This window comes from Synchiropus splendidus, chromosome 19 (genome assembly GCF_027744825.2).
Source record: "Synchiropus splendidus isolate RoL2022-P1 chromosome 19, RoL_Sspl_1.0, whole genome shotgun sequence".
Classification (NCBI taxonomy): Eukaryota; Metazoa; Chordata; class Actinopteri; order Syngnathiformes; family Callionymidae; genus Synchiropus; species Synchiropus splendidus.
Genome location: NC_071352.1, coordinates 3,994,251 through 4,008,416, shown reverse-complemented (window position 1 = coordinate 4,008,416; position 14,166 = coordinate 3,994,251). Strand labels below are relative to the sequence as shown.

At 50.4% G+C, this 14,166-nt stretch overlaps 1 protein-coding gene across 3 annotated transcripts; it reads left to right on the top strand.

The window, feature by feature from the left end:
• The first annotated feature begins 108 nt into the window (after window positions 1-108).
• Window positions 109-10,724, top strand: LOC128751653 (protein FAM83G-like). Of its 3 annotated transcripts, XM_053852845.1 has the most exons (6): window positions 110-900; window positions 2,830-2,997; window positions 5,780-5,904; window positions 6,413-8,678; window positions 8,783-8,815; window positions 9,484-9,614. In XM_053852845.1, the coding sequence occupies exons 1-5, from the start codon at window positions 448-450 to the stop codon at window positions 8,810-8,812; spliced, it is 3,042 nt and encodes a 1,013-aa protein (XP_053708820.1). In that variant the 5' UTR covers window positions 110-447; the 3' UTR covers window positions 8,813-8,815; window positions 9,484-9,614. The 3 variants fall into 3 exon arrangements, with proteins under 3 accessions (XP_053708818.1, XP_053708820.1, XP_053708819.1); XM_053852843.1 differs by lacking the exon at window positions 8,783-8,815 and having other exon boundaries at window positions 109-900; window positions 9,484-10,724; XM_053852844.1 differs by having other exon boundaries at window positions 8,783-9,633.
• Window positions 10,725-14,166: the final 3,442 nt, after the last annotated feature.

Here is a 14,166-nt window from a genome sequence, read left to right as displayed (position 1 = left end):
GTGACGATTAAAACGTCGATATTTGCATCTTCTTCGCTGGTTCCTGGTCCCTCCCACCCTGGCCCGGAGGCTCGAGCGAACAGGAACAAGAGAGCGGCGGATCATTTCGCGGTCTTTACTGGAAGGGTTGCGCTCACTAATGGTTTAACGACGCCCTGACGGGCAGCGCGACTCCCAGAGCGCGCGCACACAGACGCTCCGCGGATCACATGACAAGAGCGCGTCTGCGCGCGCGCGCGCGAGTGGGTGTCTCGCGACTGTCAAGATCACACCTGTCGCTCACTGCCCGCACACTTTCTCCGCTCCAGTCCTCGGCTCGGACCCACGATGGACGGCTGACGACGTGCCATGGAAGACGACCGCAGACGACACGCGAGTTTTAAGAAGTGGCGCAGAACGTTCCGTGACACCAAAGTTTGAAAGTTCGTCGCTTCAAGCTGGACAAGCATGGCGCTGTCCCAACTCCAGTGTCTGGACGACAATCACGTCAACCTCCGGACCACCGAGTCCAAGCCCGAGTTCCAGTACTGTGAGGACCAGCGCCTCGGACTGGAGACGCTGCTGGCGCAGGGTCGCGAGGCCTTCGCCAAGTTCCTGGAGGATCGCGGGCTGAGGGGATTTCTGTCGGACCTGGAGCAGGAGACCCTCACCAGAGAAACGGAGCCCTTCGACCCGGACGCCGACCTCTTTCCGGAGGGCGCGGACGAGAAGGAGCCGCCGCTGTCCCAGGACTACTGGCCGGAGCTGTCCGACCAGTCCACGCCCCAGATGGACCTGGGCTGGCCGGACAGCGAGTCGTACCGGGGCGTGACCAGAACCACCGTGTACTCGCAGCCGCCGCAGGAGGGTCAGGCGCACATCAAGGAGATCGTCCGGAAGATGATTGCGCAGGCGCAAAAGGTATCCTCGCACCGCTTCAAAACACCTGTGGGGACATCTCGTCAGTGTTGTCGCAGATTTATGGGTTTGACGAGGAAGTAGTTGGAGTTTTCCCCCACAGTTTGACTTTTAATAATTTCAAGTCAAATGTCTTCATCCTCCATTTTTTGATTCATGGTGAAAAATCTGATTTAACCCAGACAAGCGAAGAACTGCGAAAGAGTCATTCATATTTTTATTTATTTCATTTCATTTCTTGCATATAAATCTCCATGTTTCAATATGAGACTAAAATATTCCAGTAGTAGTTGTGCAAAATGAGAGCACCAAGTGGATCCATGAACAAACAAACTTGCTGAGAGCTTCTAGAGGCACAGACATGATAGACTTTCAGCTCAGCTCCCATCTGTTTCAAGCCTCTGACACGGCAGCTTCTGGAAGCTCGGAAGCAGAGTTACGAGCAATGAAACTACGGGACAAAGCAAAGACAGGAGAGTGTGACGTCGATGGCTGAAAACTACTTATGAGCTGCGTGCAACGTGAGCGTGTTTACAAAGCCGTATTGACTCTGGAACACGACCTGGAGATTTCTTGCCAGCGTCTTCAGGTAGAGCCAACTGTGCTGCTGCTGCTGATGTGTTGACCCCACGCCCTCTCTCATACCGTCCAGCCCAACACCTGGAATCTGTCAGTGTTGCCAAAACCTTAACTGCCTCCTCGACAGTGGCAGCCCCACCCTGGCAGAACGCTGCGCACGCTCCATCAGTCGCTTGACATCCCTTTAAATGTTGCAGAGCTGAACAGAAATCACAAATGGAGCATCTTGACTCTGGCCTTAGTATCAGTCGCCATGGTTCTACTACTGAAACAGTGGTGGCAGACATGTTTTATTTTTACTTTAACACCCCATATTGTTTTGGTGAATTTTATTTTCATTCTTGTGTCATTTTTTGTCTACTATTTCTAATGTTTAGTTCAGTGATTCGTCACGACAGACGTGTCGTTGAAAGAACCCAAACACTTTCCAATGAGGAGGTGTCTTCAAAACAGCTGCCAACGTGAATTCGTCTCACCTCAGTGAAGGGCTTGGAATATCACTTTCATCCATTCATACTGCAGGTCAACATTAACTCTTAGATAATGCACTTCTATCAGCCCAGGCCAGAGTCCTCACCTCACTCAAGAGTAAAGTGCAGATTGATCAAGCGCTTCTCTCTGGGCCCTGATAACTGCTGCAGCATAGTTCCTCCCAGGGCAGTTGCGTGCAAGTGTGTTGGAGCTGTTCTGGGATCCTCTGGGGAAAAAAAGTTCATCACAAGTCTTAGATCTTTGCTGCTTGTTGACACGTGTAGTGACTGACATGTCTTGTGGGCATTTCTCGAATAAAACAAGATCGAAGTTCAAACTTTCTCATCTTCACCATGATGTAGATTTGACTGGATTTCATAACAGTGGCCTGAAAATCACTCATTTCCCCTGCCACAAAATGAGGAGCAAAATAAATCAAGGTGAAATATTGAAGCTGACGACCCGCGCGACTTCATCGCTGAGGCCGGCGTGAACTGACTGAGCAAACAGGGAATCTCTAGTGTGTTTAACTGGTTTCATTCCATTGACTTAACTGTCACCGAGATCCTTTGAGGAAGTGGGAGTTTGGAGTGTGCTTTATCATGAAAACTGCTCTGCTGGACCTCACATCTTCTGCTGTATCCCTTTACTCCTCATGGCACAGTCATACAGGCGTGTTCTTATTTCTGAACATGCCTCATGCACAAACGCAGTCCCATGTGAAGTTAGCTGATCACTGGAGAAGCCAGTTTCTACACCAGAATGATTTTGGTTTCTCCAGTTTCCTGCCATGCTGTGTGCAAGACATTGCTTATTATTAATAATCATTGATACGAATCCTCCTAGTAATGATGTTGATAAGGTCCCTCCTGTGCTCCCCAGGTGATCGCAGTGGTCATGGACGTATTCACTGACGTTGACATCTTCAGAGACTTACTGGATATAAGCTTCAAGAAGAAAGTATCTGTCTACATATTGGTGGAACGCAAAACGCTACCTCACTTCCTGTCCATGTGTCACCGAGCCGACATGCACGCGGGACACCTGAAGGTGAGTCACAAACCAGAGAGCAGACGAAGGGCTTGTGAGAAGTTTGGTGCAGCAGTGAGCTCAGCCCAGAGCAGTCGGGGAGTGGCGTGGGGAACAGCAGATAAGAATGTGGGTCACGAGATGTGGATAACTGGAAGCACATGGAGCAGACTTTCTCCCGTCCTCTCCTCAACACTGTGGCGGGCAGGCTTTGTTTAAGAACACGCTCTTAAACACACACACACACACACACCTGCAGACTCGCTCTAAAAACAGTGTGACAGTTGAAATGTAGTTTCAGCCTTAACTCTGACGTCTAGCTGGCTGCTAACCTCGAAAGAATGCTTCCCTTCTGTTGCCGGAGCCAAGCACACGTCCATCTGACTGCGCTGACACAACAGTCTTCACTCTCAACAAACTCTCATTGTGCCACTTTGAAATCTCTGTTTTGTTTATATGTCAAGCATTTTTCATTATGTCCATAAGATGAATGTATTGGATGGCAAGTTCCCAGCGAAACACCACTGTGACCCACGCTCTGCAGTAGAATGAGCCTCCACGCCACTGCAGTGTGGTGCCATTCTCTTCCTTCTGCTGCTTCTCTCATTGAGCTTCTAAGTTTGTGCAATGAAACAGATTTTCAAAAGGGAAGGTTCCACCAAGTCGCAGAGACGATCAACCAGTGATGGGATGAATTGTCAAACTGTTGAGTCAAGAGTGCTGCTTATAAATAATGACTGACGTCTGTCCGAGGTTTGTTGGTGACTGAAGTGAAAGAGAAAAGGCAAATTTTTATGGATTTTTTTTTTTGTCGTAATAGGCAGCCAGCCAAAACTTGCTAGTAAAGAAACTTTTACGTTTTGGCTTCCACGCTTGCAGCGTGCTTAATGTTTTGCACTATACAACAGGAATTATTACCTTCTGGATCCTGCTGAAACAGTTTAGCACCTGGTGTTGTCACCAGCGATTGAGGCAGCTTCAGTCCAGCATCGCTACCCGATCAAGTCCCATCGCTCCTTTTGCCTTCAGATTCCTCACTGTGATTTCTGTGGAGCGAATGTTTTGTGGCGTCAGTCAGCAACATGTGAGCACCTGCAGAGACACAGGACAGAGATTATGATCGGAAGTTTGGGGCGTGAAAGATGTCACACATTTGGAGAGCAGAGTCGTCTAACTGGAGGGAAGCTTCCCGAACACCTGGTGCGTTTTCCCCCACAGACTGTGAGCGAGGTGGCTGGTGGTTGCCAGGACACTCTGTGGCTGATGAGTCAAGGTTTCTTTTTGAATCATTGGGTTGTTGTTCCTCAGTCTTACTGCGGTTTGTGAGTTCTGAAGACACCACACCTTGAAATAGGTGCCTACATTTCATGTCACCAGGAAGCCGGTGTGAAAGACAGAGTAGTGAGAAGCGGGAGTCATTGTTGCCATAAAACACCCAGCAGCCTGGTGCAACCCTTAGAAAGCCAAAGTTCACTCTGTTTCCTATTTGGCCAGGACCTGAAAAACACTTGACCTGATAAATTGTCACTGTCTCCAGTATCAAGGAAGCGTCAGATCATGTGCCCTCACTGAAACCAAAGCAGTTCTCTCAAGGTGAAAGACTGCAGTGCAATAGTTTCCTGTTGAGTAACACAAAATGCTGATCCCTTTTCCAGCTGCTTCACACTTGGGTGGGAAGTGAGTGCTGAAGGTCCCAGGCCTGAGGAGCCACATGATTTCTCAGCCACGATTCTCTTGTCAAGCCACCAAAGTGCTGAGCAATGCTGTTTGTTGTCTGAGCCCAAACTAGCCTCATATTTGGTCCTGAGTCTCTGCTCCTTCCTTCTGCTTTCACTTCCTTGTTAGTTAAATCGGCCTTTTCCTGTGACGCGTGCAGGAGATCCCAGCTGATAATGAGCAACACTGCCCACCAGTGAGGCAGGAATGTTGCTGTGCTGGAGTCAAGACCAAGAGTTTGAAGGTGCAAGAGCAAGACTGAGGAGGGGCCAGAACCAAGTGGAAGCAGAACACAGAAGCAGTGGCGCATCTGTCTTATTAAGAAACAGCTTTACTTTATTCTTCCCCAAATGGAAATGGCTGCATGTAAAAGAGTGACCGTTGAAAATGACTCATGAGTGTTGAGCCATCATGGCTCCAATCTGGGAAAATGAAGAGCTGAAATGTTGTGTTGTACCATGACAGGGAAGTAAATTATTGACTACATTACGTCTGTTGTCTGCTTGGCACTGGCAGAGCCTTCCTGGCCCCGTGCTGTCGGTGTGATGCGATGGCTGTATGGGTGGCAGCTTTTCAGAGCAAGTCTTCGTTGGTCATGGTGATGTGATTTTGAAAGATTCACCGAAGCGGCGTGAAGCATCTCCTGCACTACAACATGAGCCATGTGTTTTGAACTGCTCCAGCCCTGGATGCAAACGCATGAGCCCAAACTAAACCAAGAGCTGAAAGTGTGAAGTTAGCAACTATGGGAGGAGCCGCTGAGTCATGGATGTCAAAAGGTTTCTGAGTCAGGCTTTTGTGTTCGTGTGACGTCCTAATGATTATTAGAACTGCATTTCATCAGTCAGTTCACAGTAACCTCCCTGTGAGTCAGGCTCAGGTGCAGAGGAGCTCGCTGGAGGCTAAACTGGCATCATCACGAAGCCGTGGTCGAGTCAGCACAGGACCTGATGCAACATTCGGGCACGGAGGATTGTTTTGTGTGTTTCGACTGAAGTGGCCAGGGTGTTAAGAGCGTGTGTCAACTAAGGTTTCAAGTCACTGAGGTGTTGCTTCTCTGACTGAACCTTGTGCTCATGTGTTCCAGCACCTGCGAGTGCGCTGCACGGGAGGGAGGGAGTTCTACACCCGCTCCTGCACCAAAGTCTGCGGCCGGCTGGGACACAGATTCATGTTCATCGATGGAGACAAAGCCGTGTCGGGGTCATACAGGTCTGCATTCTTCCTCTTCATGTTTGTCAGTCAGCGTGTGAGAACACTGTCAAAGAGTTTTCCCACATGCTCCACCTCTGTTTTATTTTCCCTTTGTGCTCGACAAACAGGTCGCTGTTGTATCAGGTGTACTTGAAAAATGCATTCTTAAACAGGGATTGTCATAAAGTAGCGTGATGATTGTCCCCACTTATGAAAATTGCCTTCACAACTGTGGATTAGGCGTCACTTGTGGCGCAGTGATGTTATTTCTTTCTCATGGTGCTGTGTGGATCAACACAGGATTGTTTTCACAGCAGTGCTGTCACAACAGTGTCGCCCCACCTGGGATGGATGTCTGTCATGTTATTGTTATTGTTCCTCCCACTGCTTCGGCCTGGTAGTTACCGTCGGTCATCCACAGCCGACCACCAGCTGAGTTCAGCTAGTTAACTGCCGTCCTCAACTGGTGCCACTGAGATGATGTGAACGTCCCAGTGCAGCTCTGATGATGCGGTGTGCTCCACAGTTTCACCTGGATGTCGTCGCGGCTGGACAGAAACCTCATCACGGTGGTGACAGGCCAGGCAGTGGACACCTTCGACCGCCTCTTCCAGTGCCTCTACATGACGTCCAGCCACGTGGATCTGCAGCAGGCTGCCACCAAACCAGAGCCCTTACCCGAGCCCATTCCACAGCGAGCCCCAGCCCCGCCTCCCTCAGCTCTCATTGCTCGCAAATTACACAATCCCAAGTACTCTCTGGTGGTTGGGAATTCCAGCCCCATTGCTGCAGCGTCCACCAACCACCCCGCTGATCAAGCCCAGAACAGAGCAAACTCCCAGAAAATTGAAGCTAAAAAGGGGCGGCGGAAGAGAGGACATGAGGCGATCGCTGAGGCCCCTCCCCTTCATCCTGGACTTGAAAACCTTGAGAAGGCCCATCTGGTCGAGTACTTGCCAACCTGGCCGGAGCCTGATCCATCCAGTGACGTGATCGGTTTCATCAACATTGTAGATACCAGCAGACCAGCTCAGGTCCACCTGCAGCGCTCAGAGAGGTTCGGTGTCAGTCAAGCCATCAAATTCAGCAGCCCGCTCGCTGAGCCTAAGGCCAGAAACACGGAGGCGGGCAACCCAAAGGAGCCGCGTCAATGTGAGTCGACCCAAGACGCGACACAGAGAGGTGACAGTGTCCAAAGGTCCACAGCTGGAGCTCAGTCATCCGCAGCTGACCCTGCCAAAGAAAGTAAACCTCTAAAGACCGACCCGGCTCACCCTGCTTCAGCCTGCCCGTCCACCACCACCAGCCACAGTGAAACACCCGCAGATGGCTCCGCACAACCAACGGCACAAAGAGAGACGCCAAATATGGATGTTGTTCTAACCCCGCTCAATGATTCAACCGATGACGACACCAACAAGCAGCTCTCTGACAGCCATGCAGAAGAACAAGACTCGCCGCTTCAACCCTCTGAAACGGCAAAGGTTCCTGCAGACAAAGCTGGATCCAGCCGTCCTCTCAGCACTCCATCTCCACTCAGGACTCCTCCGACCCCAAAGCCTCGCACTGTGCACCTGTGTCTCAATGGAGCCTTGGAAAGGCAAAGTGCTGTTGCAGGACTGAAATGGAAGCCAGAAACAAAAGATGCCAGCAACTCCACAGGTGAAGATTCTGGGCAACACAATACGGACAGGCCAAAAAATAATGACCACGTGGGAAGTCTGGATCCAGGACGAGAGGCACAAGAGGAGGAGTCTCTCCCGGGCAGCATCAGGCTAAATGGCACAGAAGAAACCCATGAGTATTCGGGGGAACTGCCCAAAACTAATGCTGATCATCAACATACTCCAGATGTTATTATTCCAAGAGAAGGTGACCCAAAGACTGAGTCCCTTAGTTCAGCAGCAGGACAGGCTGCCAACCTCAGGCCCAGAGTAACTGCTGATGAGGTGTCCACGCAAGGGCACAGTGAAATGTTTAAAGTGTATCATGCAAAGTCCAGCCAACCTCAGGTGATCTCATATGTAGGCGAACATGTCGTGGAGATGGATTCATCTCATGCTGTGGCCACCAATACCTCCCCATCTGCCAGACAAAGTCGCCCCACATTAGCTGAAGCCACACACAGCTGCGAGGAGGACACACAGAGAACAACCTCTGGAAACCAGGAAGAGGCATCAGGACCACCTGGACAACTCCCTCCCGCTGCCACCCTGGCTCCAGAGCCATCCAGGTCACAGTACACCTTCAGGCGTATCTCAACACCTGAGGGCTCACGCACCCCCACCCCAGATTCAGGGCCCCTGAAGTCTGGCTTCAGAACACCCACACCGCTCAGTGATGGCTACGTCTCGTCGAAGGAGGACTCCACTCTGTCCACCACCTCGGACGAATACTACGAATGTAGCGAATCACTCTTCAACGACAGAAACACATATCGAGGCCATGCTCCTAGAGAGGATCAGACTGATGCTACCTCGCCCGTACTTGAGAAGCAAGAGAAACCATTTGACTGTGAAAAGCAGAGGAAAAGACACTCAGAGGCGACTGCAGAGAATGATGGTAACACATCACCAAAGGTCACCCAAAGACCCGCCCAAGTTCCAAAGAGGCAAAGACTGCCCAACAGTTCACCCGAAAAGAGACTTGCCGATGGTGAAGCAAAGACACAGGTGGCCACAGGGGGCTTGAACTCTCGAAAAATGTCTTTCGGTGCAGAGTGGCAGGTCCTCATTCCAAACAGTGCTGAGAAGCCAAAAGTGGCGGAACTGGAGGAGACGGACGGAAAAAAGGTAGGAAGACTTCAAGCTTTTAATTCCAAATTATCTGCTCACAACACCAACGGACCACAGAGTTGGTTCATCTAAACCAAATCATTTCTACAACAACTTTGCAGTACTCTGTTCAGCGTACACCAGTGACTTAACAGGTAAGTTCCAGAGCACTTCTGAACAAAGATCATATTTCATACACGTAAATGAAGGCAAACCCACCAGCAAAAAAGAATCCAGATTTCAGCCCAACTTGATCGACTGACACCGGCACTACAACCTTGGTAGCAGTGAAACCTTCACTAGAAGCAGGACCCCGGTTTGATGAGGAGGCAGGTCTGAGTACAGCCATGTAACAATCCTTTATCATGTCAAAGTGTCACACAGTCTCCAGGCTGTAATGGAAGGTTGAGGCTGGATTGTCACGCTGCGGCTTCACAGTCAGTGAGAAGCTTGTTCTGAAGTGGTGCATCACCAAGATGTTCATGACTGAACAAGAGAACAGAGCCACGTTCAGTCGAGCCCCGCTGGAGCCTGCACGTGAACACACACACACATGCATTATTCACACCTCCTTCAAAGATTGATCACTTGATTGTCATGTAACATTTTACAGAAATTCATTTCCTTAAGTGATGGAGGTGTTGCAGCTGATGCTTCTGCCCACTTCAGTCATGTAATATTAACAGAGGTGACAACACAATGGACGTCATTGTTGCTCCAGAGGGCTCCTCTCTTCCATTAGGAAGAAGGACAGCGCACCACAGTGAATGAGCAACTTCTGTCTGTGTACAACAGTGAATACAGCAGCCGTTCCTCTTCACAGGAAGTGCAGGGACAGGATTCAAGTCCCAGAGCAGCTCAGCAGCCCAGGCCTCCTCTGCCCGCCTCAGCACCCCACCGACTCACTCCTCACGCTCATGGAGGTCAACCACAGAACCATCCAGTGGAGCGGATGCTTCTGAAAAACCCGGCCCGAGCACCACCAGCCAGACCACCTCCTCCACGTGCAGAAGGAAGCCAGGTGGAGCTGCAGAACCAACAGCAGCCGGCGTTTCTGCGGGTTCCACCGCTGCAGGAGAAACGGCCCTCCCCAGCCTCCAGCGGCTCATTCCTCCGCGCAAACTTGCAACTCCAGCACTCAGCTAAGAGCCAGAAGCAAATGAAATCAGAAGGTGAGGAGCGAAAACAGGATGAAGGCCGCCTGCCGTTCGGCATCACCCTCGGCAAACTGCACAAGATTACCAGCTTAAAGGACAAGAAAGGCAAGAAGAGCAGCGGTCCTCCTGCAGAAGCTCGCAAAAGCACCGGCTGACCACCAGCGCAGACGAAGGAGGCGAAGCACAAAGAGCTCAGGGTCATGAGGTCGCTTCAGCAGGTGATGGAGGGCGAACAGCAGCCGCCACGTTCCGGATCAAGGTGTGGATTGTCAGCCTTGTTTTGAGAGACGTCCAAGGTTTGACAAAAATCTGCTGCTACTCATTACAATTCTCAAATCCAAACTCCTCCCTCCGATGCTGCTGCTAGTTCTCTCTACCTTTGTTCCTTTTCCCGTGTATTTTGTGTCCACTGTGCTCATGGGATCCCCGGCCACCCAACACTTGGACTGAATGAGTGTTAAACATTACAGATCTACATGCAGTGGTTTTTCTATGGTGGCCTTCCAGAAATGATGCGAGTACAGGGGCCACGTCTTTTTCCTCCTCATCCACGGGCTGAGCTTGGGTCCATCATACTGGCTGCACCTCTCGTGGCCTTGTGCTCTTCACAGTCCTGTGTGACCGGATCACACGTGTGTGCTGGTGCCACTGAGGGGCCCAGGCTTGGCAGCCACTCCAGACCAGTCAGATGACTGTGGACATGTGACTCGACTCCTGTCCCTCAGCAGACAATCATGGAATCCATGGTCTGGTTTTTACATCCAACAACTGAGATACAAACTCACAACCATTTTGGTAGTATTTTGGGGGAAGTGGGAGCCAGGAATGTCCCCTCTGTCTATAGTGGCTCTTTGTCAGGGTTTCTTATTTTGGTGCTGTGTATATAGAGTCATTGTGCAATTAAATTGACAAGCAAAAACTGAAGTGTGACTCATGTTTGCAGAGTTTGACAAACAGACACAGACACAGGCGTTGGCTTAACCACGACAGGGAAACACAGGCAGGCGGCAGCAGGCAGCGTTGGACCTGATCCAGGCCAGCGCATCACTGTGAAGGCCTGCTGTCTACAGTGAGTCCAGACCTCAGAGCAAAGAGAGCCAGGAGTGGCGCTCCTGCGCCACCGGCTGGACTCAGGGTGGTGCCGTTTCTCAGCCCGACCGGCAGACAAAGGAGGAAGAGCCCAGAGAGCAAAGAGAATGTGACAGGGCTGTGGTTGACTGAAGACACTCAGGATGAGAAGACAGAGCAGATCAGATATGCAAATGTGCAGATTCCTTTTCGATTACTTACATGTCTGCTCCACAAACTTTGTGCAAAGAAGACACGGAAGAGAGAAATCATTGATTTCTTTTTTGCTAATGATCAACACATGCACAAAAAAATGACACAGCTTGACAGATCCAGACAACCAAACCAGAGATTTGTTGAGGTGAAGTTCAGTTGGTGTGAAGGGCCTTCAGAGGCAGAGGGAATTCACACTTCAGTGACAGGAGCACATGTGAGAACAGAGGTCTTTCCTCTCCCTCTAACAACAGACTGACATGAGCTTCGTATGTGCTGTGCGCTTCGCTGGAGAAAGGGCTGTCGATGTTCCAGTGGTGGAGGGTGGAGTCTGGCAGGTGGTTTGAGTGAGACGGATGACTGGAATACCAGCGAGGCTCAAGAACGTGTGGAACTTCCTGCCCTCCTCCTCCTCCTCAGGTCATCCACATGGAGATGAGCGGCGAGATGACACACAGGTGGTGAGGGGGCAACACACTCCAGCTCACCTCCAAGTCTGACAGACCAAAGGAATAGGTCAGCAAAGGTAGGGGCCCCGGGTCCACGCGGCTCAGCAGACCCCGGAACTCAACCAACCCTCATGTGTTGGAGGAGGAGCATCTTTCTTCAGATGTCATCAGTACTCTGGCGGCAGCGCTGCGATAAGCCATAAATTGCTCTGGAGCTCCAGCAGAAACTTTCTGAAACTCCAACATGACGCAACTTGCAAAGCACCCAAAATGAAGCACCTCGTCTAATGATCATGCTCATGTGCGCTGACTGGTTTCCACAGGCTGGTGGACCATCATGCTCTCCTTCAGTCTCAGGTCACAAAACACAGTGTCACTTTCGTGACTCAGACCTGCTATCCGGTCACTCTTGTCCAGAGCTGAGGGTCGTGGGGAGCCACTCCAGGGGTGGCTCTGAACTGCAGCACAAGCCAGCTTGGGGCCGTGCGGGACGTTCCAGAGATCTCATATTCAGCATGGGTGTGGAGGTCAGGGGTCACCGGTGTCACAACAGCCAGGAAGGTCATCAAGCGCACCCCCTGTTCTGATCCCTGCAACAATTTAGAAGATGCTTTGTCAACATCTCACCGAAACCAGGCAAAAACGTTTTGGGTCAGAAGAGTCACGACAGTCCCAGTACATGACGTGAGAACAACAATCTCAACAAAACCCACTCGAGGTCATGGCGTTTGAAGTTGGCGTGTGATTGGCTCCGCATCTTGAACCAGAGGAATAAGTTGGGCCGGTTTCGGCCCAAGCATTTGTCGCCACCTGCAGGCCATATGATTCATTACACATATGAGTTCATGCGCCGGAAATACTACAAGCAGCTTTCAAAGCCGTCAACAATTCAGACGGTTTCTGTCGATAAAAAAAAGGGCGAAACAAGATCGTTTTTAGTCCAAGTACGTTACATTTTGGCTATTTTACCCGCCGAAATCCAACAGGCCCAAACTAACTTTTGAAACGCCAAAATTCAATTGTAAGTGACGTCATTTGTCCAGTTCAAAACAGCACCTTTCCCGCTGCAAGTGCTCGTATGAAAAAAAACGACGGTTTTCACCCTGTTTGGAATCCGTGTCATATCAAACATTGCGCTATATTTATAGAGAGAGATCAGACAGATAGTCGGAGAGCGAGTATTATTATGAATAAAATAATAAATAAATAAAAAATATCAGAATGAAAACACAAAATGAGACATGTATTCAAACAACATTTTATTTCAACCAACTTGAGCCACTTGCAGCACATTTTCGAGATTAGATCACTTCATACCGGACCATCATTAGAATCAACCAATAAACGCCACCACCAAGACTTCAACGCCAGCGGCTCCATGCTGGGGGAATTTCCAATGACAGAAACACCATCTCCGTGGGCTAATATGTGGAAATAACGCGGCACCGTCGCCTACAAGGCACTTTTTATCATCACACAATACATTCGTACCCAACAAACACCCGTCCAACTGCATTTAAAAGACCATTTTTGATGGGGAGACCCCGTCAGGAAGGAACCAGTCCGGTATATGGACCAGTACAGGAGGAGTCGGGCAACAACATGGCAGTTCATGGGTTGTCCAGCAGAGGGAGTCCTCACACTCGAGGAGGAGCGGTTCTGGGGGTCCAGTAGTCCTTGGCGTCTGAGGTAAAGCCATCATGATTGAATGAGCTTGACTTTTGGATGAAAGATCAAGTGTCAGGAAGTAGACGGCACTTAAAGAACTAAGAAGCCTGGTGTGCTCTCACACCAACACCAGCGGAAGTACCACGGTAACTCTGACCCGAGCGGGTGCAAACACCACGACTGGAGGAGAAGAGCTGTAAACAGAAGGGCAGAAGGAGGTCCGTGTGTTTTGGTTGGGAGGACTGGCTTATGGGCAGCCCCTGGAATAGCCACGCTGAGGCTGCTCAGCCGATTCAGTCGACGCTGAGGATGATGAAACTAAATGCTGACAGAGTAGCTTTGGTCACACTTCAGCACGATGTGAATGATAAATGAACTCAGCTATGGTCAGTGAGGTGACGCATCAGGGTGTCACTCCCACTGTTCTTATACTTCAGAGGCTTGAAGTTTCTTCTGCAGCAGTAGAATCATCTTGAAGCACACAAGTGCTGATCTGGAACCAAGAATTCATGTGTTCATCACCACCTACAAGAGGTGCAGGCTGACCTATGTGGCCAGTACTGCAGTGTGACTTCAGCCCAGATGTTGCAAACATCTGCTCCACTGGTCTCAGGCCCATCACAGCAGCCTCACAGTGTCCCTCATTGATCATGTGTGACCTGCTCCCCAGCCTCAGCCTTTGATCATGAACGTGGCATCACACTGATAAAACAAAGGGGCTTCAACTCCCAGTGACTCTGTGATGTTGCTGCATTAGATGGGTCACAAAGCTGGATTTTACAGACGCGTCGTGTTCCACAGCCCCGGGGTCGACATACTGCTACATACGGCTCTGACTGTTGCACCGCCCCTGCTTCGCTACTGTGTGGCCGCTGGATTTGAATTCCTCCGCATGTGAGCAAAAACCAACGTGACCTTGCCTGTGAGCTGCACCAAGTGCATTGTTGGACT